The sequence below is a fragment of the Castor canadensis genome, chromosome 4, assembly GCF_047511655.1.
Source record: "Castor canadensis chromosome 4, mCasCan1.hap1v2, whole genome shotgun sequence".
Classification (NCBI taxonomy): Eukaryota; Metazoa; Chordata; class Mammalia; order Rodentia; family Castoridae; genus Castor; species Castor canadensis.
Genome location: NC_133389.1, coordinates 97,034,341 through 97,061,755, shown reverse-complemented (window position 1 = coordinate 97,061,755; position 27,415 = coordinate 97,034,341). Strand labels below are relative to the sequence as shown.

General features: G+C 33.4%; 1 protein-coding gene across 6 annotated transcripts in view; it reads left to right on the top strand.

The window, feature by feature from the left end:
- Positions 1 to 27,415, top strand: part of Lrp1b (LDL receptor related protein 1B) — a 1,877,349-nt gene that overhangs the window by 875,965 nt on the left and 973,969 nt on the right. For all 6 annotated transcript variants that reach the window (XR_012447185.1, XM_074070662.1, XM_074070660.1 and 3 more), the window contains 2 exons: positions 5,917 to 6,045; positions 20,103 to 20,360. Coding sequence is in view for 5 of the 6 variants with exons in the window: in XM_074070662.1 (XP_073926763.1) it covers positions 5,917 to 6,045; positions 20,103 to 20,360 (387 nt within the window). In the remaining variant the exon portion in view is untranslated. The remainder of the gene's footprint in view (positions 1 to 5,916; positions 6,046 to 20,102; positions 20,361 to 27,415) is intronic.

The window sequence follows — 27,415 nt, the reverse complement described above, 5'->3', positions numbered from 1 at the left end:
TTGCCTTTGCAGGTATGTTTGAAACTTAAATTTTAGTTTATTGTTTGTGTATAACACAAATTATATAGAAATTTTTATTATTAGATACTTATCAGCTGCTGAAGCTATGATAGGCGGGCAAAACTAATGTATTTATTTGTGTCACATTGCTTTAAACTGACACTTAATAATTAGAAGACAGCACACAAAAGTTCAGACTTTCTGAGAAAATCAGGGCAACACTAGCACCTTCAGAACCACAAGTCAGCTTGACATAAGTGGTGTCAAATATAAATGTTGTCTTTGGACATGCAGGCAATTTGCAATTCAAAACAGCTTTTACCATATATACATTAGGCCAGGGTACCTCTACTGCATCCCTCTCACTTATCTACTGTGCCTTAGTCCTATAGGAATCAAGATTTGCAGATTCTGTTATCAGGGTAAAACTAGATTCCCTAAATGAAAACTGAGATTCCCTAATCAAAAACTTAGGTTCCCTAAACTCTTAATTAAATTCATAAACACTGCCATTGTTGATATCCTACATTAAATATTAGTAAATAATTGCTTGGCAATTACTTTGAAAGTTATCAAATGGAAAAGGAATTCTTTTTATTCTCTCTGCACTCCTTGATAGAATCATCTATCAAGGATGAGATATCATCTCAGATATCATCTGAGAATCATCTATGCCTCCCTAAAACTATTTCCAGTTGATTTTCTGCCTTTAAGGGGAAAAAGAAGGCATCATCACAAGCAATGACATGTCTGTTTCTTTGTGGCCAATTTTGTGGAGTTGTATCAATGTTACAGCAGTACATTTTGGCTAAGTAGAAAGAACAAAAAAAATCATTAATCATGTTTTTTCTCCTGGATAGCATAATCATATCAGAAAACCTAAAATAGAAACCAATCATACTAAAATTTAAAAATCTGTGAAAGCCTGTAATCCTAGCTACTTGGGAGAAGGAAATAGGAGGATTACAGTTCAAGGATGGCAAGGGCAAAAGGTTAGGGAGATTCAGTCTCAATCAATGGCAGGGTCTTAGTCCAAGCCTGCCTTGTCATAAAGAGAGATCTTGTCTCACAAGTAACTGTGGGGGGCAGTGGACTGCCTGCCTATCAAGTGGGACCCTGAGTTCAACTCCTAGTACAGCCAAAAACAAAACAAAACAAAGTCTGTAAAAGTAGGTAAGAATCATTTCTGTGATCAGGATTTGAACTCTACCAAATGCAAAACTAAATTTCTTTTAGGATTACTATAGACTTACTTCTAAACACTGCTCCTTCTATCCCAAAAGTACTTACTTCAAATTGGCCATCCATAACTTCAGGTTATTACAGGACTTTAAAAGCAATCTAAAAATAGTATAAATTAATTCCACATGAATGTATAGTTTCCCAATTTAAATAGTTCCTTATGCTATGCAGAACTTTTTATTTTTCCTTATTAAATGCCTTAATTACCTTGGGTTTTCCCAGAAGCTAACCCTGGAAGGATTCAACTGTAAGTTTTTTATTTATTGCATTTTCTTTTTCACTTTTGGTAATGGCAGTGAGAAGTGAAACAGAAAGAGAAAGACCATCAATCCTTTGAGGAATTTAAGTAGCTATAGAAAATTGAGTGAAGTGCAAGTGTGTGGCAGAAGCCTCTAGGATGAGGGACAATTGTGGTATGCTGGGGTGATGTCATCTCTCCTGGAACTTTGATCTGCCTTGAGTCCTTACAGAGCTTCTCATGGGAGAGAGACCTTGGATACAATTAAAGATCTGTACAGGTGTAAAATCACACTTACTGGTGTGAGGGAAATGGACATACAATAAAAGAAATGTTTTCTTGATCTGTTCCCTTTAGTCTTGTGCAACAGCTGTACATTTCTAAGCATATACTTTGCTGGTACCATCTGGAATCAATTACTTCAACATGCCCTTTTTACTTTTTATTATTTACATTTGTACTCACCCATGCTTCTTTATGTCTCATTTCAGAAGAAGAGTTTTGCTTCTTCTATTCATTATTTTCCATTTGTATTTAAACTCTTTCCCTCCTTAACTTTTGTCTTAACTTAGTCCATCAATTTCCACCTCTTTCTTGTGTATATTTAAACACTTCCTCTTTAATCTCTCACATTATAGTTTAAAAAAAGTTCACATTTCTCCCACACAAATGAAAAGGAAAACAAAAAAAGAACCACTAAAAACACCTACTCTAGACCTTGCTTCTTCTTAGAGTTATCATTCCTGTCCTCATCCTTTCCTTGCTATTCGACATCTTTCATAACTGACTACATTTACTTTTCCAATTTTGTTATTCTTCATTCTTCCATCCATTTCTACCTGGCTTCTAATCTCATAATTTAAGCAAAGTAGATACAAATATGTCTTTTACCTTAAGATCTAGTTAACATTGACCGAGATATTTAATACTATTCTCTAAAATTTTATAATTTTCTCAGAGTATCATTGATGTCAGTGAATTTCTCAGTATATGCAGAGCTTTTATGTTCTTAATCAAATTGTCTAAAAATTTCACCTTCCCATTCATGTATAATTTTGAGATTGTATGTGAAACTTGGGTCTTTTCCTAGGGTTCCTACTCAAATATGGTACTTTATACATATATATATATATATATTATATATTATAATTTATTGAAAGTTTGGTAGGAAATGTTTTATATTACAACACAGGAGTTTTTACATTGCACCAAGAACACTAAATCAGAGCTGTAATTTGTAAATCCAAAAGGGAAATTTGATCTTTATTTTGTTGGATTTCTTCATTAAGCAACTCTTTTGAACACACTGTTCTTAAAGAGTTCTTTTTTACTTCTTTTTAGAGTAGTCATGGAATCCCCTGCATAGAAGGTTCATGGGCTCTTTTTTCTTGCCTGCTCTTTCCACTTGGGTTTCAGTAAAGTATAACTGATATTATTTTGCCATGTTGCTTTGTTGCTCTAAATTGTTTTTATGGGAAATAGTCCTCTTCTATTTTTTAAAGTCTATCCTTCATATGCTGTTAACTGACAAATATCCCAGAAGAGCTGTCACTCTGTATTACCAGTCTCATATTTTCAATTGCTTATTACACATTCACTCAAAGATGCCCCACATATGCCTCAATTCTAAACTATCTAAATCAAACTAATTATCTCCTTTCATTCATGCTATCTCTACTCAAAGCTATACTTCCTACATTCTCTTTTTCAAAATTGGACCACTGTTCACTTTCATCACATGCAGTTTTCAAATATCATCTGTTCTACTTAAATTTTTAAGTCTATTCTCTTTTTTCATTCATACCTCTACTGACTTGTTTAAAAAATAATGACTTTAAGTCAATTTATTTTCTGAAATTAGCATAGGATCCCTTATTTACATCTACCAATCCATCTTTTCATTCGAATTTGTTTAGTTTTAGAATACAAAGCTAATTATATATTAATCTAATAAAATTTTCCTAATATCTTTGTGTACAACTTTTTAGTTTAACATAAAAATTATTTCATTTTCAGGCTGGCAATGCACCTTCTCAAACTTATCTCTTACAACTTGCCCTTATTCACTGTTGCTCCATTTCAACACTTACACTGTGAAACCTCTGTATATCCTCCCAATGCCTTTAGCATACTATTTTTTTTTAAACTGAAACACCCTCACCTTTTTTAATCTAAGAAAATCCACATCATTCTTTAAACTGAAGTTATTTGATGTTTTCACTTGATATTCTTTCTCTAAACCCAAGCTGGTTCAATTCTCTATTTCTATCACAACTAGAATATGCTTTTAATATAAAGAAATGCATAGCATTACAGTTGTATTTTACTATACCTGTCTTAGGAGTGGGACACATATTTATCAACTGTGTTTTCTTCAGAGATTAGTACAGTAGTAGTACAAAGGACAGACTGAAAATACACTTCTTTATTAACTACTGACAGGATGACATTTTTGTCTGGTGAGTTAAGAAACCACTAAAAGCCTACTGTTTATGAAGATATAAACTAGATGCTAGATGAAGGAAAAATAGGGAGAGGAAGGAACAAAGAAGTAGGGGAACCACAAATATTAAAATAAAATTTGATTAATATGAAATTTCTGGTTTCAAAAAGGGCTTCAGAGTTTCCATCTTTTATATTTGTGAGGGTGATTTACATAGCATGGCTCAAAACTCTTAGTCTGTGGATTGAAAACCATGTTATTAAATTAACTGCTAAAACAGAGAAAAAGTCAATGTTATAACTATCAGAACTAGTCAACAAAAGTGCATTTTGTACCTTTCTAAAACATCCATGGACTTTCTACTTGTACAACAAAATTGCAAATAAATCTTTTATAAGAAATGATTTGAGGATGGGGAAGATGGTGACAGTCGTGGGTTCTTTTTTGTTGTTGTTCATTTATTCACATATGCATACATTATTTGGGTCATTTCTCCACCCTGCACTACTCCCCCACATCTCCCTCCCCTTCAGTTTCAGGCAGGTCCCGTTCTGCCCTTATCACTGATTTTGTTGAAGAAAAGACATAAGCATAATAAGAAAGACAAAGCGTTTTTGTTAGTTGAGTTAAGGGTGGCTATACAGAAATATTCCTACTATTGCTTTCATGTACCCATGTGTTACCCAGTCGTGGGTTTTGTGGCGACGCTGGCAACAGAGCCTGGAGAGGATGCCTTTCGAAAACTTTTCCGATTCTACCTGCAGAGCGCGGGGGACCACCTGGGAGAGGTTGTCAACTTCTTTGCAGCCCGCGGCACGGGTCCTGATGCCCCCAAGGTGGTTAGATCTCAGTCAAGTGTGTCCTCAGTCAGTGAACACAATGCACTCAGAGCAGGACTTCAGTCAGTCAGCAAGGGGCGAGCCTATGCACTCCAAGGTTAGCCTGGATTTATTTTTATCCCAAACCCCTTCCTGCCAGGGTACCAGTGGCACTGGGTGAAGCAGTGCCTTAAATTACACTCCCAGAAACCCAATGAATGTAACTTGGAGAAGTACATGACAGAAGAAGAGACACAAGATGTATGGGAACAGAGCAAAAAATTCCTGAGGTGTAAAGAAAAGAATAAACAGAGACCACTAAGTTTACTAGAGAAACTGCGCTGGGTGACCCTAGGCTTTCATTACAACTGTAACAGTAAGAGCAAACTGATTGCAGTTTGTTCAGAGAAATGTTTGACTTGGTCCAATTCTAGTTCTCTATTGGCAGTCCTGTGTGTTGTTCATACCCAGGAGATCATCCACACAGCCTTTTAGCCTCTGCCATTACCTCTGAGGGAGGTAAGTGAGTTTACATGTCTGTGGAATCTAAATACCTCAGATTTTGTTAATGGCAAATATTATACATCTGCCTCCACTGCATCTGGTGATTTGTGATAAAATTATGGTTCTGTGAACCAGTCGTTAGACTCATCTTAACTCCTCCAGTCACCATGATAATCTTTGTTCTTCTCTTTCTTTTTCTCTGGTTCTCACAGAGAAATCTTACGCATATGAACTGGAAATCTTGTCCTCTAGAAAAGAAATTAATCACAGCCTAAAAGACAAATTTATGTAAACTGACTTGAAAGGGGAACAGTAGTTTCCCCACATGTCTTGGGGCTCCAAACCCGCCCTGTTGGCCTTTTAATTGTTGGACTAAAAGTCCTGAGGTATTCTGTTACTGTTTTCTCCATTAATAAACTTACCCAGTTTTAAATTTAAAAAAAAGGAAAGGATTTGATATTAAGTTTGATCTTTTGTATCTGCAAATATTAAGGCAACAATGAACCTGACTTTCTGTGAGTGTGATTTTTGAAAAAAACTTATTGGAGTTAGGTTTTCCTTTCTAAAATAATAGTCTATTTCTAAAGTTCGAAGACAAATTTTCTCTTCAGTGTGAAGTAAAACTGTCCAAGAATGAAGTTGCTTAGAAATGATGCCACCTTTCCTTTTAGATCAAGATGAATGCACCATTTATGGTACATGCAGCCAGACCTGCAGGAATACGAATGGATCCTACGCCTGCAGCTGTGTGGAGGGCTATGTCATGCAACCAGACAATAGGTCCTGCACGGCCAAAAATGGTAAGTTATGACATTTTCCTCCCTCTGCAGAATTTCTCATTCCCTTTTGCAATGTCTTTTCTTTAGAAATGTGGTACAACATTATGGATTTCAAAGACAAAGATTTTCTGTCATTTTAATTTGAGGATTCATAGTTAAGAATCCAGAGCAGTTCTTTCAGTTGTCCCTGATTATTCTAAACCTCCTTTCATTACAGGAAATTTATAATTAGCAAAACCTGTTCAGAAGAGATGGGTTCATTGATTTGAATTACCTATCTCTTTTCTGAACTGGTTACTGTGAGCTTTTACTTTGCCTCCAAAATTCATACACTGCATAATAAAATGACCTGTTAAAACAAGAACCAGGTCATTCTATTCCCTTTCTTACATCCTCTCATCCCGAGACTAGAACGTGAATTGTGAATGAATCACAGGACATAAGAGCCCAATTATCTGCTTCCATTTACCTTTCCATTTCATCTTCTCCTACTCTCCCTTTTCACCATCATTGTTAGCTATGATGGTTTTCTTCTTTCTTCAATTATACTGGTCCTGCCTTGAGGACCAGTATAAAACATTACTGTTTTATCTACTGTAAGGCTTTTATCTGTGATACTCGGTTAATGTCTCCTTATCATTCAAGCTAAAATGTCAACATTCAGAATGACCTTCCAAAACTACTTGATTTAAAGGTATATACTCTCTTGATTGCTATCTTATTTCCCAGTTTTACTTATGCGTAGCAACTCTATCATTGTATGATCCCCTAGTATTATTTTATTTATTTAGCACTATCATTTGAAATTAGCTCATTTATGTATTTGTTTTATTTCTTTGTTTACCATATGATTTCTCCAGAATAATGGAAGGAAGGAAGGGAGGAAGGAAGGGAAGAAGGAAGGAAAGTAGGGAGGAAGGGAGGAAGGGAGAGAGGAATACAGAGAGGGACAGAAACAATTGAGGGAGGGTGGTAAAAGAAAGAAGGAATTAATTTGTTTTTCTTATTGCAATTACTAAAAAATTGAGTACTCCATTCTTAAATTTTTGAATTGCATGTTTCAAAACTGCCTTTTATTGCTTACATGCAAATGGTTTTTAGGTTTTTTTAATATTAATAAATACTATTGATTAGCTAATGAAATATATTTAAGATGCACTAGTAGGGTAATGTTGGTTTTAGCTTAGAAATGCTATGAGGAAATATTGTATAAGATATTCCACCTGATTTCCTTAGTTCCCTTAAATCTGGTTTCATATTATACATCCTCAAATTATGATGTTTTGATAGATTGAGTGTTCTATCTACTCCTCCTCTTCATTAGCCATTAATAAATTAGGCATGGGATGGGATTCTCTTTTCAAAGGCAAATTAAGTGAAATATTGGATTTACTTAGCAAGCTACTGCTGTTGGCTCCCTTTATACATGAGCTCATATAATATTCAGTGATTTCTCTGAAATAGTGTGCTTAATTATTCAGGAAACATACTTCTATGCAAAAATCACATAGAAAGAAGCATTTTTTCTTTTAGTTTACTTCTGTGAATTACTGACTTGGTTTGTGAAGTCCTACTTATTTGGGAGAGGGCAGTCCTTGAGAACCATTAAGTCATGTTGTATGCTCCCATTTTTCCCACTACTGAGAGTTCTGATCTAAAATATTGATGTACTAAAGAAGTAGAAAGCTTGTTCTTTGCTGTTTTTATTGATTCATACAATATTGCTGTGGACACACTGGTGGAGGGTGAAATGTGATGAGCCCTCTACAAGGAAGCACTTCCTCTCTTTCTCCCAAGGACATTATCTGACAGTAATAAGATGTCACCAGAGAGGGATGGTACATGATAATGTCATACTACATCAAGGCAATTTGATGACTGTAGAATTGACAATGGATTGTATAGAGATCACTTCGCCTCTACACCATGAGCATTGGCCTACACAGTTTGAAAAATAAACAGTTGCCATAGGAATCTTATTGTGGTTCATAATTGAAGAAAATGAGTTGCTAGTAATAAGTATGTTAGTTTATAACAACCCTGGCTAGTTCTAAAGGTCACATGTATATTTATATCAACACATTTATAGTATACAAATACAATTGTATGATTCAAGAGGAAAACTATTGTACCAAAGGGATGCAATATAAAAAACACTAAAATTTATTATTCATCACCAGAGATGCCATGCATTAAATGGTGTCCTAGGAAAGAGTGCTCCTTTTCACCATGGACAAGTAGAGAGAGCAGTGAGAGATGAGCACCTATTTACTAACTTCAAGAGTCTGTTACAGCTTTTATTTTTGCTATTCATTGATTTAGGGGGAAAATGAAGAAAAGATTTAGGCAACACAATGTTAGTTGTAGGAATGGAATCATCATCTTTGTGCAATCCAAGGAAGATTACCTTTGGACAGTGTTTAGGGAGAAATGTTTTCATACCACTTACTATTTAACTACAATTATTAAAAGAACCAAAACAGAGAGAATTATAATAAAATATAACTTCCTAGGGATCCTACTTCAAATCCCTAGTGACCATTTAACACCAAGTAATATATAGTTTAAATTCTCTTCTTGGCGGTGGGGGAATCATCTATGGTTTGCTGCCAGGCAGGGCTGGTTCTGCTTGTGGGAAGGTACGCAAGTTCCTGTATATCTTAAGAAGAATTCTCAGCCTCAGAGTACACTTAGCCATCTTATTAGAAACTTAGTAATGTTTACAATTCAGTTATTGAAATGTTCTTCCCTTATTATTATTTTCATAAGCATCCCATATTAAAATTAGGTATTCTTACAAGTGAAATTAATGTATCAGATCTTTTTCAGAATAACAAATGGCTAAGAATGACTTTCTGCAGAATCCCTTGTATATGAATATTCACCATTCAGTGTTTTTAAATCTTTTTATGTAGTCCAAATGAAATTTACAATTTCGCTTAGCCATAACTGTGACTGGCACTTGATAAATGGTAGGATATGAAAGGCCCCTAGCTATGAGTGAGCCTAGTAGACAAGCACCAGCATAGAAATACAGATTCCTTTTCTTTACTCTGTCACACATAGGTAGATGAAATTATCAACTTTATGGTAAAATAGTAAGTGGCAGGAAAATTGCTCCATGACTGGAAAAGAGTATGTGCTTAGCAAATGTTGGTTAGATATTTAGAAACTTCCTGATCTTTTATGAAGCATTATGGGTGTAGTGGGATATTAAGAATCAAAAAAAAGGAGATTCAGAGGACAGGAAGGAATTCAAAGGACAATGGGATACTTTTCCATTTTTGCCTGTTATTCAGGACTGATTAATTTTTATATAATGTTGGCCTTAAAGAGTAGTTTGGGTAGCTCTATAGAATCTCCTTGACCATGTCCTCTCCACCAAGGTCTCCCCTTCAGATAAAGATAACATCCTACAAGGACTATGTGTAAGCCATGTAAATAGGGCTGGAGGGCAAGTTCTTCTACTTTCAGTAAGATTATGCTGCTTAAGTCTCTATTCTGTAGAAATTCTAGAACTTTTCAGGTTGTCTTTGAAATTCTGGCTATGTGGCCTTTAGCACTGAAGATTTTTTTTTATAAAGTTATTTCTATCTCTTGTCTTCTCTAACTCATCACTGAGTTCGAGATTAAATTTCATGGAAAGAAAAAACAGGAATTTCTGATGGAATTTTCACTATCCAAATTATACAGCACACATTTTTTTCAACCCAAACACTGTTAATGAGAATGACAGTGTTGGGGTGTAAAAACTCCTCATGAATATTCATTCTATGGGTTTTGGGTTTTTGCTGGAGGACATCATGGTCACAGTCTAGCACCTTTCTTGACATCTCCAATCCTTTTTACTAACAGTAAAGTTTCAAGATTGTTAACAGAGAACACAATAGTACTGTTTTATGTCTCATCACTACTTTCATTTACCCACAGTCTAAGAAAATATTAGACATGGAAAAGCATATCTTCTATTTTCTTTATCATTTCCATCTTTATTGAAATCTAGCTGAAGAAGTTTTTGTTTGGGTGGGAAGAATTCATGGCCATATTTATGGGCTATAGATTTGACAATCAAAAACTTTGTTTTCATAAATGGCACAATAATTTGGCAAAAATTTCTATCACAGTATTTAACTTTTGTAGAATAGCAACCAAACTATTAACCAAATCCTCAATTTAGAGTGTTCAAGAAATTACATCATACTCTAAAATTAAGTCTCTTTCCTTATCTTAAAATGGGAAAAATCTTATGAGAAATGAAACTAAATGAATCACACTTAAATTCATAGAAATTACAGGTAATTAAATAGATGAGGTAAGAATACACATGTATAAATAACATTTATTCCTGTATTTATGAGGAAAAAAGTAGAAGCACATAGCTATTGAAATCTTGAGAGGGAAGTAGCTTAAAACCTGAGAAGTATACAGAATAACTATGCTTTCTTATAAGAAAATATTTTTCAGAGAATCTTACCAATTGTAACCAACACAGATTGAAAAAATATGGAGTGATAATAGTTAGATTAAGTACCTTGGGCCTGCCTCCCCCTGGCATCGATGTTTTCCCTGGCTGGGATGACTGACATTCTGCATATTCCTTTTAGTCAAGCTGCCTAGAGTCCTTGTAGTCCTGAGAAGGAATAATCTGTGGCATTGATTTCATTTCTAAATATGTTTGAGCATTTTCTCTTAGCACTAGGACTCACATGGTGCACATATTGTCTGTGCTGTCCATAAAATATAATCCTGACCACGTTACTAGATAAATTATATCTTAATACTCCTTGGATTTTAGAACAACATATAATTAAGTTACAAAGAATACATCTGGTAATATAGTTAGAAGTTTGGTATATTATCATTGGGTACTTATAGTACTTAACCTGATTTTATAACACTAATGTAGAAAATTGCGATCTTAAATATAGTTGTATATTTACATCTTTTGGCAGCCCTGTTAGAAAACAGTGAAATAGATTAAATGACCTTTCTTTTCTCCCTCCTCTAGATAATGAGTTTTCATATATTTATCTCCCTCCTCCTTATTCAAAGGCAATGATCTTATTTCATGTTTTCCTGAGAAAATAGAAGCAATTAAAAGAGAACATTCTCACTCTAACTCCATTAATTCACCAGTCTATGAACCTAGAAAGAACCATTTTATCCTCCTCTTAGTAGAATTAAAGAGCAAACTGGCTTTTCTTTTACCAAAGATCAATCCTGTAATTGTCTACAAATTGCAACTTCTGTCACTGTTTAAAGATTAGTCTCATGCAATTATCTTTATTCTTTGAAATCACTAATTTTTCTTTTCTCTAGATCATTCCCCTCACCATGCAAATGTTGTAAAGATGATGTAAAACAAATTTAACTCCATTTTTCATCAACCACCACACCATTTTTCCTTTCCCATAATAAAAATACTTATGATGCATGTATTCTTCTCCCACTTTTCCCCTTCTGTCTTGAACCCACTTCCATGGGTTGTACATTATACTTATTACTCACCTACACCCATTGGCATTTTCACCAGTGACTTGTGTTTGCCTAATTAGTAAATTACTGGCCTCAGCACACAAATGATAGTTGTCTACTCTTTTAATACTTTTTTTAAAATTAAGCACCACTTTCTTGGACTTTTGCCCTTAACATACTTTGCATTTTCCTCCAGTTATTTTGTTACCATGCTCCTAATTTTGCCAGTAACTTTGCATGATTCACAGCTCAATCCTCTGTCTTCATTTTCCTAGTTGATTCTCTAGGTCCATTCATTCTGTATCATGTCTTTAAAATATGCCCTGTTGCATGGCTTTGAAAATATTCAGAGATTGAGACTTCCAAGTTTTTAATCACCTGTTCTGACCTCTTAGTTGAACTCTAGACTCAGATTCAATTGTATGTTCAATATCCCCATTTGAATACTTAACAGAAATGCCAAATTCTGTAGCTCCCAAATCGTCTCTTGATTATCTCCCATAGCAATGTTCCTTCTTCAGTATTCCTTGTGTTGGTAAACATTACCATCTTCCTTCCAATTTTTCAAGTCAAACCATTGGAGTCATCCTTGACACCACTATTTCCCTCAAATTCTTTTGTTTCTACCCTTAATTGCATTCTGAATTGGACTAGATTCTCTAAAGAGCAGCCCTAGTCCACATACTTATGCCTTTCATTATCTTCATAGAATTTGTCCCTGCTAAACAGTATTAAGCAATATTTGCTTACTTTGCTTATTATCTGCATCACCAACTAAAAATGTAAGCTCTATGAAAACAGACATTCGTTAGTTTTATTCACTGATGTTATCTGTAACATCTAGAGCAGAGTCTGACAGCCACTACTCAAGCTCAATAAATATTTGTTGAACAAATAAATGAATATGCAAATGAGGTGGCAGTATTTTCTTTTTTGAAGCCAAATTAAATGTGCCTTTTCTAAGGACCAATATTTTGAAACGTGAACTATTTTGTAAGTAGGGTTACTTAGAAACAGTTTTCAAATAAGTCAATATCTATTTCATTTTGCAATTAGATATTACCAATTATAACCTAAATGAATATGTATGAGTTGGGAAAATATGTTACTATAGGTAAAGTAGCTACTGCTGACAACAATTAAAAAGGTGACTAGGAGATTCAAAAGTGTCCACTGGCCACCTCTCAGTAACTAAAATGAATTAGCCATTCCTGGACTTTCTGCTAGTTGAAATACTCATTCAATAACCTAAAATTTGAGTGAATCATTCTCTGAGATTGTGAGATTTACTTGTTATTAATTCAATTTATTTAATCATTTTCCTGATTAGAATCTGAGTATATTATTTCATTATACTCATTGAAAGATATATAATTTTTAAAATTAGAATATTGGAGAAAAACTTCTATGACCATTGGCAAGTTCATATTGAAATATTCACCCAAACTTAATTTATTTATTGAATGCTTAACTATACGCCAAGGGTGGCCTTTAGATAATAAATGACATAGCTTCTTGGTCTGGTAAGCCAGCTGTCTAAGAAGTAGGAAAATTATGCTACTAATTAGTAAAATAAGATGTCTTTATTTTCATTTTTGTGGCATGATATTATTGACTTTCATTGTTCTTGTAAAAATGAATCTTTAATCTCCTTCCCGAGAATGCATTTGTTTTCCAATTATAACACTTAAAATTGGAATATCCCTTAAAACAATGAGCCAGGTCTAAATGGAGAATTGATTAAATTATATTAAGGTTATGGCTAATTCAGGTTTTCCCATAGTTTACTAGAGTGAGTTTTTCAATGCCAAAGCAAGATCACAAAATACTTTTAGCCCCTGGATGGTTGTGCCAATATTAAACTCATCATCCTTCCTTAAAACTGACTTGGCCTTCTTTCCTTCCTGTTTATTTTAATGACATCATCATTCTCCCCAAAACCTAAATCTAAAATTCCCACATAATTTATGACTCTATTTCTCTTACTGTCTTCATTACAGCGATCACTACAATTTAAAACTTCTGCTTCATTGCAACAATCCATCTCCACTTAAAATCTCAACACCTATCACTTTAAGTTCTTATTACCTGCATCTGAGAAATTAAACTGGTATTTCTGCTTTGGTAATCCAGATTTCTTATTCCTTTATCAACAAGATTTTCATAATTTGACTTTAGTTTTCATAATCAAAAGTGAAATTGGCATCATTTTTTATCTACATGCAAAAGTTACTATGCAGAAACATTTTTTTTTTTTTATGTTGGAGAATTCTCTGGGCCTTACATTTCTCTAATGACCTCTACTTCCAGTAGGAAAGTTGCCATATGGCCCTGTTCCTTTCTGCACTGCATCAGTCTACACAGGATCAAAGATAGCTTTTCCTTTCACCTGACTGCTTTCCAACTTGCTCCACAATACCACCACCATGGCAGCGTATGGAATAGACTTTTGCATTTTGCTTGAATTATAATGCCTCACCTACAAAGTTAACCTGAAAAGAACTTAGAACATCAAATGGGGAATTTATCTTTTTCACTATATTTTACTTTTGTCACTATATTTTACTAACACATTAGCGTATACTATTTCTGACTTGACTTGACCTTCTTAAAGCAGTTTTGATCACATTATAATCTGTTTTTTTAAATCAACTCTGACCTTCCATTGAACCCCAAATTAAAAATGTCTATCATCTTGACATTCAATAGCTTATACAAACATGCCCTCGTTACTTTTTCAGCTTCTACAATAGTCTATGATTTTGAATATTGTCCTTTTCATGCAGTAGCTATATGATCTTAAATTACTTTTATGTACTATGGTTTCCTAACCTGAATAATGTGGATAATATTAGCATCTAATTTATAGTGCTGTTGTTATCATACAGTAAGCTAATAAAGGATCCACATCCATTACAGTATGACTCCTAAAATACACCCATAAAGAGTTAGTAATTTTTAGCATCATTATGATGTACTTATATAGGCCATGCATGCTCTACTCTCAAGAAATTTAAACAACTCAGGTCAATTTCTCCCTAACATATTATAGCATTTTCCATATCTGCATTTTTGTCAAAGCTATTTCTTCCACCTGAATTGAATTCCTTCTTTCCATCTTTGCATGTCAATTTCCTGTTCTTCCATTAAGGCAACAATGAGATTAAGTGCCATCATCATTACGTACTTTTTTTGACTGTGCTAAACATTGACTCTCTAACCACTTTTTCAAACTCACACCATATATCCTTTATATAGATCTTAGCAGATCCTCAAATCTTCCTATTAGTTTATACCTTTCCTGAAGACAAATTGTTTTACCAGTCCCTTTCAGATCCTAGTAGAATACCTATGATCTATACTAAACAAATTAACTACATTAAATATGTTTACATGAAGAAGAGTTCAACATAAATATATTATGATAATAAAAGATAAAGCAAGGTAAATTAAATCAGAGAATTAGCAATATTAGCTTAATATCATTTTAATTCATTTTTATCTTCTGTGTTTGACCCATGTATTTTTTTATTTTATAAAATATAATAATTTCTTTATTTGACAATATATCCTTATTTTTAATATCACTCATTTCAGTACAGAGATTTTTCCATTAAAAAAATGGAGAAAAATGGAGAAATCACTTAGGCCATTATGTTTTAGGAAGAGATAAAAATATTATATCCTTTTTTTACAGCACTGGGAATTGAACCTAGAGACTGACAAATGGTAGGGAAGCATTCAATCACTGAGCCACACCCCCAAACCAGCCCTTCATGCCTTTCTCTCATATTATATTAACTTGATCCACATTTTCAATATGATTTGGCTGACTTTGGTGTATAATTTACTATATTATTTGAGTAATATATTCTCTCTTTTATAAACTGCAAAATTTCCTTTCAGTAATATATATTCAACTATTTCTGTTCCTTGCATAATTTTATAAGTTTTAAAAATATTTTAGTCTATTTACACATATATGTACATATATATGTATATATATATATATTGCTCTGCACTTTCTTTCAAATAATAACAATTCACTTCTGAGAGTTTGTATAATTTTTATTTCAAATTCCTAGCATCCTTTTCTTTTCTCATTTCAGGCCCATTTTTCTTACTTTTACAATTTGTATATAATAAAAGAAGAGTAAAATTTTTAAATCCTTTTCTCAATAATTTTCAGATCATATTGGTTTAAAATAAGTTATTTGATTTGGATATATTTTTATTTTCTCACCATTTTAGTCTTCCTTTGTCACTTTGTTTTATACATTTTATGTGCAAGTATTTATTTAACCTTTTATCCGAAACTGCAAATATTCAGGTGTACCTGCTGATTAATTAATCAAGTTAGGGGTTTAATGCTATACATTTATCTATAAATGCATTATATAGATACATATTTGTTAGTTTATATTTATTGATGAGAATCTGAATCCATAACTTTAATCACTTAAAAGTAGACTATGTAAATTAATATTTTCATGACTGAAGAAAACAACAGGAAGATTAATAAAGCCTTAAAAATGATAGTTTTTTGCACAAGAAATATCTATTTGGCCAAATATATGTCAAAATCATATTATGAGTCAACATTTTGCTGCATTCTTTTTTTTTTTAATTGCTGTATTCTTGATTGTGAGAAGATAAAGATCTGTTTACAAAGATCTGGTTATGTTGGCTTGGAATTTAAATAAGCATGTTTGACAAATCTAGTCAAGTGTTCTTTATCATATTTCCAAACTTCTCTTTTTGATTCACAATTTAAAAATTGGTCTTCAAGGATTGTGGCACTGTTGAATATAATATATTACTGGAAACCATAAAATTTATTTTTTATAATACAGAGGGCAAATACACAACTCTTTGTCTCTTTGGACTGAGAAAATATGATTTTTAATACTGGTCATAAGAATGATGGTAATTTTATTACCCCATCCTGATTTTTTGAAAGGCTGTTGTAGAGTCCTACTCAATCTGTGCCTTGGTTCTCTGATATAGAGTGTTGACTGAGTGCTTTCACTAAGTGTCAATTTTGATATCACTTTGACTAAAGTCATGTAGTGTTTCTTCTAACTGTTCCTTTGGAACTATCCATTGCTTCTAAGCATTACACCCAATAAGAGCATCACATTTATTCTGGCCAGCCTTTTATTTCCATTAACCAAGTTAATGGTGGTGTTCAGTTGGCATGTAGAAATCCCAAGTTAATGAGATGCAGTGCTTAGCAGATGCAGTGCAGGTAGAAACAGATCATAATCTTTGCCAGGGCTGTGCTGCCATGCAATGTGAGGTAGACTAATGATTTATATACTTAAATCCCAAGTATGGTTGTGTTTCATGTGTTTCAGTGTCCCCCATTTGACTTCAAATTTATTTGTCTAAAGAGGGAAGGTGCAGTTAATAATAAGCAGGATAATTAAATATTACTTCAATAAAGCACTTCTCATGCGACATTATAAGTTTCTTTCCTCCAGTATGTCATATGAATTTTTAGTCACTATTATTAAATCAAATCATGATGGATTATGAATCATTTGACTTTCTCTTTCTTGGTATTCTGCTTCTTTGAGTCTTAAAAGTTAGTGAAATATGTTTTTCATTACAATAATCATCTAATTTATTTTAAAAATCACCTACAAAAATCAAATAAATTAATTTTGTCAAATAAGAATTGTCCACTGTGAACATTCTCAGGGGAATTTTAGCACTTCTTCACAGTGCAGCATCTCTCCAAAGAATGTTACAGCTTAAGTAAGTTTATTGACTCCTAGCTAGCTAGAAAGGTTGTCTGAATATTCACTTCACAGAAAGCTTTGCAGCAAAGGAGCTTTCAATACCGGTTCATTCTGAGTGAGAGGCAGTGACACTGAAATTCCTTTCAGTTGTCAAATGAAGCCATTAATCACTGGCATTGGTGTCAGTGTATATCTGTTAACCTGATAACACAGCATTCTGAGACTCTTCTCTATTTGAGAAATCTATGATTGCACAGGTTCAAGAATGCCAAGGCCACATGGAAAATGACAAAACCAGGAGCATAGGAAATAGGCCATTGTGAACCTCTGGATGAGGGATTGGCAAGGGGAAGTTTAATATAGTCTCATGATAGACTGAAAAAATTAGGATGGAAGCCATTTGCCTAACAAGGCTCAGAAGTAGATGACAAGGTTGCATTAAGCAGAAAGGCTGCACGATTTTACTTGTGCTTTTAAGAGAATTTGTTTTTGTGGAAATGATCTTACAAATTTTTTTGTTTTTGTTTTTGTCTGTACTGGGGTTTGAACTCACATGGCTAGTTTATATGGCAAGTGAGCTAATCATGCTTCAAAACCTGTCTCAACAGTTTTGAGGTTTCTTTATTCTTGGTTTATACTTACTCAGACAGTTCAGGATAGTCTCTTGCATCCATAGGAAAGAAAATGTTAGGGTAGACTTACGATCTTACTGAGGCTTTTTGTTTGTTTATTTATTATTTGCATTGTTGTTTTTGTTGATTTCATTAAGTCAGAATCCTTTGCATCTCCTTGAAGGTAGAAGTTTCTTACAGAATCCAGTAGCTTAGTTGAGGTAATTTTTTAGGTGATAAGTGTTTCAGTGCTCATGGAATTCAATGGGATGCATTCTAGACATGGTGTTTTAAGTTTGTAAGAGATTATCCAAAATCATCTCCACTGGAGAGCTCTTCTACCTGATGGAAACACAAGGAACGTGATATCCCTACTCCCAACAAAATGATGAGGACCACTGAATAATAATGCTTTGAAACGTCAGGTGTATTTAATTATAATAGTCAAGGTATTTGCAATTTCTTTTGAATTACCTTACAGTATTCAATATCAGTTCCTTACAGAATGATCACATTTATGAAAATTTCTGAATACTAAGTCTTTTTCTAGATTACCTTCATAAGTTAAAATTTTATTTTGTTACAACTCATAAAATGTTTCTAAAGAACCCTTCTACATAAGAGTTTAATGTGTCATTTTACTTCTTCAGAAAATTTGTGTTGATTGATGACTGGGCTCTTAGCTTTTTCCAAGATGTTAGCAATGTAGCAACAGACATAGAAAAATAATGAAAAACATATAAATATATATATAACATATAATACTTTGAGATGATAAAAGAAGAAAAAAATGTCAAAGGTATGTAAAGAGTATAGAGACTTACAAATTTTAGAAGACACAATAGTAAGAGAAATATTTACCAGAAAAATATCTGATTAGTGACCTAAATGATGTGTGCAATCAGTCAGTCAGATACTCAGGGGATGGTTATACCCAAAAGAAGGAGGAACCTTGAAGGTGGCACCTTCTTTTAATTGTTCCAAAAACAGTAAGGAGAACAGTCTTTCTGGAGTAAGATGAACAAGGGTAAGAGTAGTGAGGAGATGAAGCAAGTTAAGGTAAAGTTATAATGAGAATACCATTTACGCAGGCTTTGTATTTTATTCCAATTGGAGTGAGAGCCCATAGTGGGACTGACAGGAGGACTGGTCTGATCTGCCCTATGATGTAATGGCATAATTCTGGCTGTTGTGGTGGGATACACTAACAAGGAGCAGAGCACAAATGAAAGTAAGGATGTCAGTTAGAAGGTCATTGGAATAACCTAGGTGAGAGATGATGGCAGTGTGAAACATGATATGGTATTAGTAGTAAGAAGTACTAGTATTACTAGTAAGAAGTAGTAGGATTCCTATTATGTTTGACCTCAGTGTCAAAGGGATTCATTGGTATGTTGAATGGGGCTCATGGAAAAAAACAGAAGTTGAGGATTTCCAATATTCCTCTTCTCTAATTAACAGAAACACTTCTCTGAACATATTTGTACAGCCAAACTCAACACCAGGTTTTATATGGTATTTGTTATTATATTTAAATACAATAATAATAATCTGGGCAATTTGTGCATGTTTATATATAAAGTCACGAATTCTAACACCAGCAAAGCTGCATTATTCAAAAATATGGAATTGAAAAAAATTTCTTTTTCATCTAGAATCTTACCTTCTTGATTCTAAGGAAGGAATGTGGTAGGAAGTGGTTCATAATGCAGAGACTAAGAGAACGTGCAATGGCTTGGCTCTTTGAGTTGGTCAAAGAGCAAATAAAGCCAAGGTCACAGGTTGCACACCTTGTATGAGCTTGAACTTTGTATGTTCTGTTCTAGAGAATTTATTTCTGACCTTATACATTCACTTCAAAAAAGCATGCCTTTGCTCACAGGGGAAATCTGGAAATCCATATGGAGATGGTCAGTTCAGATCCATCATCATTGCAAGCAAAACAACTCACCACACCTCCTTTACTTACCACCAATGAAAGTAAATAGCATTGTATCACCTTTAGACAACACATTATGACTAAGGGAATATGTTTCAGTGAAACATATTTTCCCCAAGAATAAGCTGAAATACCTACTGAAACGAATGTATGATTTATTACAAAGGATTTGGGGCAAGAACTTTTTTATTTTAATGATGCTTTAAAAGTAAAGGAATAGCATTTAATGAATAATAGAATATGGCAAAAACAAAAACAAAAGTGAGTCTCTCATTTAACTAATGTTTCTGTCTCTGTCTTTTATTCCAGAACCTACAGATAGACCCCCTATGCTATTAGTTGGAAGTTCTGAAACAATTGAAGTTTTCTATCTTAATGGAAGTAAAATGGCAACTCTAAGCTCAGTCAACAGAAATGAAATTCATGCTCTGGATTTTATTTACAATGAAGAAATGATTTGTTGGATTGAATCAAGACATTCTTCAAATCAACTCAAATGTATCCAGATAACAAAAACAGGAAGATTAATAAATGAATGGACAATCAATATTTTTCAGTCCTTCCACAGTGAGTATTTCAAGTCTATATTATGGGCTGGGATGTAGCTCAGTGGTACAGCACTTGCCTAGCATGCGTGAGGCTCTGGGTTCGATCCCAGCACCAAAAAAGAAAAGATTAAAAAAAAAAACCTCTCCCCTCAAGTCTATATTATGTGTCACCATTTAGGGATCTTGTTTATAAACCAGTAGGCAGGATTCTAAGATTTCTACCATTGTTTGTTAATGTGCAAAAGCTACATGTGCAAATATGAATGCACTTAAAAAATTATATTCTCTACATGTTTTCTATATGCACACACATACATATTCAGTAACTATTTATATAAGCAGAAAATTGCAGAGTTAATTAGAATTCTTTCTTTAATGCTTATTGTAGTGTCACCTCTCTTAGAATTGTGACTTTTTTTTCCTTGATGGGAGCTCACAACATGATGGTGAAGGTGGGATTAAAAAAAACACAAGAAACAGTTGATAATTATAAGTTCATTGCTTAAAGTATTGTCTTGAAATACCTTTAAAGTGATTAAGTTTATACTAATGTTTAGTAGTTGTGTGTTTTGACTTTTTAAAAACAATTCAGAATTTTTATATATCATTTTCCAATGAGTTGTGATTATGAGTTATGATTAATCTTGACTATTTATGTCAGAAATTTGACAGATTACTTGCAGTCCTTCTCTTCCTGCATTTACCAAGAAAAGCAATCACATCATTATACACACACACACACACATCGTGCCCATTCTCTCTCTTCTTCTCTCCTCACTTCCACACAAATGTATAAAAGCTTATTTGAGCATGACTGCAGAAATACGATTGAGAATTTCAATCTGTGTCAACTTATTCACTAATTTACAAAAAAACCTTGTTCTCACAACTGCTATAAACAAAAATGAAAATATGTATAACCAAGAAGGAGAAGCAGAATGCTATGATGGAATAAATGTAATTTGCAGATATAGAATGGTAATTTGAATTTAATAATAATATTTTATTAACATTTTAGATATTTATTTAAAGGGATGTTACTGGACCTTATTAAACATAAGAAAATAATTCCATATAATATTTGATCATTGTGATTAAATAAATCAGCAGCAAAAATTGTAAAGCAGTAGAATATGAACGTGTGAGCTTTATATACTTGAGTGAACAGGAAAGAAAAGTTTAAAAACAAAACCCAACATTTGAAGATTTAACAGTAAAAAAATTGATAAGGTCATTTATTATGAAAATGGACCAAACATCCTAATGACAGGTGTGGATACTGGCTATGTCTAGCATGCTATGGAGGAATGCTCATTCACAATAGGAGGTAAATAACAAGTAGCTCCAGCAAAAGGAATGCTGCCTTATGATGTATTTCAGACATTGGATTAGCCAGTAGTTGGATGTTGTTTAAACACAAAACACTATTCCTTCACCACATTAGTGATTACCTTCACTAATTCAAATGCATTTGTTCCCAGCAGATGGAATACTGAGTGGTCAAATAGCTAGACTTTATCCTAGATTATTGCCACGCTTAATTAAGGGTCTTTTCCTCTCTACTTAATGATAATAATAATGTCATTTTTGATATGCACTTAAAACAAACAGACAAAAAAACATTATTTAGCAAATTGAGGGGAAAGCAAGCAATTGCCCATTTGGATATTTTCTGAAAATAATCTGTAATTCAGATCGCAATTCTTAGAAAATCTACAAAAATAAATTGGTTTTTGTTAGGCAAATCAGAGGTGCTGAATAGAATACTCATTTTTTAACCAAAAAAATGTACTGAAAATATTTTAATTAGAATAAATAATTTTTCATGAAGTCAAGTTCAATCCATGCGATTTTGCAGACATTTTAGAAAAAAGTGCTTAAATATGTGGAAATAATTTAATGATGGGTATGGTACAGGGGTGTGGGCAGAACTGAACTCTGCTGTCATGCTGATAAACCATGCACTTTCTCAACATGTCACACACAGCTGCCATTAAGTATGATGGAGTCCAAATTTACATGACAGTTCGTCAGTTAATAATGAAGTGTGAATGTTCTTTGCATGTACTTACATAAAATCTCTGTCACAACATATAAGAAAACATAACTGATGGAAGTCTGCTTGAAGATCTTTCACTATCCACTATTCCAAGGATTATGTCTGCAGTTTTAACCCCACTATTTCTTAGGTGCTTTTCTCTGAACTTACCTGAAAAGGGCTATTTCAAAGTGTTACTTCAAGAAAATCATCCATGACAGATAAATCTGGCTTGCATTTAAAACTTGCATAATAAGCCAGAAAACATTTCTTTATAATATCAACAAAGTTATTGCAGATCTCATCTTTGTGCACACTCACCACTTCTTCATGGAGGTAGCAAAAGAGCTTGCCCCTTTCTATTCTGTTTTTTTTGTTTGTTTGTTTTATTATTCATATGTGCATACAATGCTTGGGTCATTTCTCCCCCTTGCCCCCACCCCCTCCCTTACCACCCACTCCACACCCTCCCTCTCCCCCCCCACCCCCTTGATATCTGGCAGAAACTATTTTGCACTTATCTCTAATTTTGTTGAAGAGAGAGTATAAGCAATAATAGGAAGGAACAAGGGCTTTTGCTAGTTGAGATAAGGATAGCTATTCAGGGAGTTGACTCACATTACTTTCCTGTGCATGTGTGTTACCTTCTAGGTTAATTCCTATTGGCCTCAGTAGCTTTTAAGGTATCTGCTTTAGTTTCTCTGCATTGAGGGCAACAAATGCTAGCTAACTTTTTAGGTGTCCTACCTATCCTCACACCTCCCTTGTATGCTGGCGCTTTTATCATGTTCTCAAAGACTAATCCCCTTGTTGTGTTTGCCCTTGATCTAATGTCCGCATATGAGGGAGAACATACGATTTTTGGTCTTTTGGGCCAGGTTAACCTCACTCAGAATGACTATTCTGTTTTATAGTAGACAGATTATTAACCTAAAACTTAGATGTAGTAGGTGAAACTTCTTGAATGGATAAAGTGAAGACACAGAGGACATCTAAACCCTGCATTGTTGCTGCTGCTGCTGTTCTTTTATACTAAAAAGACAACTCTACTCCAATAGTGATGCTCAGATTTTGTTGGATGTGCTAAATGACTACTTGCAACAGGGAAATATTAGTATTCTCTCATTACCAACAGAAAATTGAGACTTTTAGAAATTAGATCATAACACACAAGTATTGGTTATCAGTTTGGGTTTGGATCAGACTTCATTTTTTTTCTAAACACCACTTTGAGTCTCATTTTTTTTCATATTAGCAAACCAAAATGATTAAATCCATTAATATTAATAACAACAACTCATACAGTCAGGCTCTCTCAGTAGGAATCTTGGAAAGGTGATGGAAGAGATGAGTTATAGAAGCTATGTTATTTGAAAAGGTCCACCAAATGATTCTTCTATGGCCCTCTTAGGAGCCTTCAACACTGGGAATCATTCCCCAGCAATATTGTGAGAGAATGAAGTCAAGTGAATAATGATATGCTAAAAATTATATCAACAAAGGGACACTGAAGGAAATGATAGAGACTATATTTCTTACTGAATTTTAATCTTCTTTTTGAAGATGCCTTGTGTTTATTATTTAGCATTTCATTCTGAAAGTTTTATAAGCAAAATTGATTTTTCAGCAAATTTTTCACACAAAACATATTTGTAACAGCTAATAATTTCCCCAAATTTTTCTTGAAGAGTTTGTGGTAGAGACATAGATATCCAAAATCAACAAAACTGATAAGATTTACAAGAGTGGTGATTTCCCTCTGTTTCCTCAGGACAAAGTACACAGTGATGAATGAGATAAATAAAAATGTTCTTCTGGGTTAATCTTTATTAAAGAAAATGATTATCCTCTCCCAGCTAGACCATAGGTACTTTTATTCTGTTGTTCTGTATGAATCTTCAATATTCTGAAAATTCTGAAGGACACTTTGAAAAGTGTAACATGGATGTAACCAGCTGGTCTTGATCCATTCATAGGCTCATTCAGCTCTAGTCCAGTAGAATGTGCCTAGCTAAAAATAGGATTGCTTATTCTTCATGGATTCATTAGTTTCTGAATTAACCCAATACACTTACTTCTCTTCTTATTCTATTTCTATGCCAAACTTACCTCATTTTCCATTTGAACCCGTTTAAATCTACTTAATTAAACCCGTTACAGATATATTTTTTAAATTCTTTAAGGTTTACTTCTACCTTATATGAATCTTTCATCTTTTGCTTGAGGACATAACTCTAATAATCACACAATATTAAAGGGGGATATTTACTTACTTCATATGTTGTATGTTTGCAATTCTGTATAGTACCTCATTACAATCACAAAAAATTATACAATATGGATACTATTTAAAATTGTCAGTTTATAAATAAAACAATGAGCTTAAAGAGGTAAATTAATAAAAATGTTTTTTTCTCTTGATTTCAATAGATGCCTAGTAACAAGGTTTCTTGCTTCTTCTCAACTACCTTACTTGCCTAATCCTAAATGTCTTAGCCTTCAACACTTCATAAATTTTCTCCTAGGGTATGACTGGACAAATATGACCAGCCCGTGTCCTTATTGTAAATATAAGCACAGTTGTGGGAAACAATGTCCCTGGAGTTACCAATCTCAAATAGTAGAAGCTGTTGCATCAAGTGTCCTGATTCTGCACTTTAGAAGATGGCAATAGAACTTCATAACAATTGAGATAATCCAGTCACATATAATGGTAGAGAGATCACCCCACAAACTTGGCATACTGTATTCATAAGGCATTTGCTTACATATTGTAATTTTACGTGATTTCCTCTACAATTATCTTTCTCCACATGACTGGCAAAAGTCATTTCAGATTGTTTTAATTTGCTTTTACATGGTTACCAGTGAAATTGTTTACTCTATTGTGGATTTATCTGTCCACTTCAATCTTTAAAATTCTACTGAAATGATAATAATACTGCATTACATAAAATCAAAAGAATTTATTAGCTTCCCATTTCTCTTAGGATAAAATGCACCATCGTCATCTGGATTCTCTACAGGCAGCTGACCTCTCTTGCCTTTTATTCCCCAAGCAAGCCTCATGTTCCACTAGGAAGTAGTACTCACACTTCCTCCAGTGTACTTCGTTCTCTCATTTCAGTTTTTGAGATATATTTTTTCCAAAACTTTTCCCTTTGAGTTCAAGTGCCTTGAATTTAGGAATATATATTTTTAATTTGCCACCAGAGGAAGCATGTTCAACCATTGATTATTGTTGTTCTCATCATTGTGTTACAAAATACTCAGAAGTTAGTCAGCTCCTACCTAAGGAAAGCTAGAGATATAATAATGCTCAGAATCCTTGTTTTTTAAATTAGGGAAAACTTTCAGAAAGATTTTTTTCTTTTTGGTTGTTCACTCTGCCCTTTGCACTCCCCCCACACACACACACAAAGAAGGTGGGTTATTTTTGTTTGTTTGATATTTTAGCTGTTTAGAATGCAGAATTTTTTATTAGTAAATCTTGTGGAGAAGTAAATTTTGCACAAGAATCTTGGCAGCAGTAACTGTTTTTGTGTTATTTCCTGCCAAAGTGCATCCTGTATGAGGATATTACAACTCTATTTCTAAAGATACCTTTCTTAACTGCTGTTTTATAAGCAAACACATGTTTTATTAAGCTCTTTAGAGTTCTTAAAAGCTTCCCAACTTCTATTTAGCACATTTATATGGAAACACTAAAAAAATGGATTTTTTTTTCTGAGATATGACTTGGTGTTTGGGGGAAAAAGGGGTCTGTGAAAAAAAGAAAAAAAAGCATTGTGGCCTGGGTCTGGAATTTTAAGTAAGAGGAGAACATCCATTGAGAGTCTGAAAAAGACAGTTAAAGTTACCAAAGTTGATCTGAAAACATTTTTCCTAACAACTTTCAGAATCCCTTTCTTAATAATTTACTCACTTGTAATGGTGTAGGTATGCATTAGCATTAAATTATTTCTGAATTTTTACAATAATATTCAATGAATTTATACAGTGAAGTAAATAACTCCTTTGGATTTGCAATCAGTACATCACTGTAAACAACTTTCCCAAATTTCTAATTAAACAAGAAAACAAAAACAGAACAAAACAGGAAAATCTCTTAGCACTTTATTCTTCTATAAATTTGTCTTTATTGTTAGCTCAGCTGTATTTTTATCAAGTTGTAAAGACTTGACAAAAATGGAAAGTTATATTGATTTTTTTTCTACGTGTTTACTAAAATATATTTTGTACATGTACTAAACACAAATACACTCCCATCCAAATTGTTCTTGATGCTGTATAAAACTTTTAAATCACTGTTTTCAAAGTAAGGTTTGCTTATTTGATTTTTTTGTCTAGATTCACCTATCTGCTTCTTTTATTGGCAGATTTTAAAAACCTGAGTGGGAAATTCTTGACATTCCCACACATATATGGGCCATATATCACATCATAATATTGTGCAGGTTTGTTTTACCTACAAGTCAGAAACTTTGATAGCATGGTGCTCTTGTCATTATGAGTAATTATAAAATATACCTGAAATCAGTGTTTCCTTTGTGGAACTGGTGCTTTTTACTTGACAGACATTATTTTGATGAGACAAAGATGGAATTTGGGAAAGAGGAAGAAAAAAATAATTATTTGGTGGCAAGTACCCTAGTAAGAATAATATCTGGTTTAATACTTATTTGCTGATCTTCTTCAGTTAAATATAATTACTATTTTCATTGTTTCCTTTTATTTTATTTTGTGTTTTTCTAAGGGTTTTTTTGGTCAGGTAAAATCAGTATTTTTTTTCCTTCATGTTCCTTCATCTTTTGAAGTTTTTAATCATCTGCAGACATATATAAGGCATTAGAAACTTAACATTAAAAATAAACATAACTGTGCAGTAGAAACCTAAATACACAATGTAATACAACTAGCATGTAGCATTTCTGCTTGTGATTAATTTTTGTCTTTTATTATTTTTCATGTTGTAATATCTTGTGACTGACAGGTTTATTTTAACCCTGGACTTCACCACAGTATTTGGGATGAGT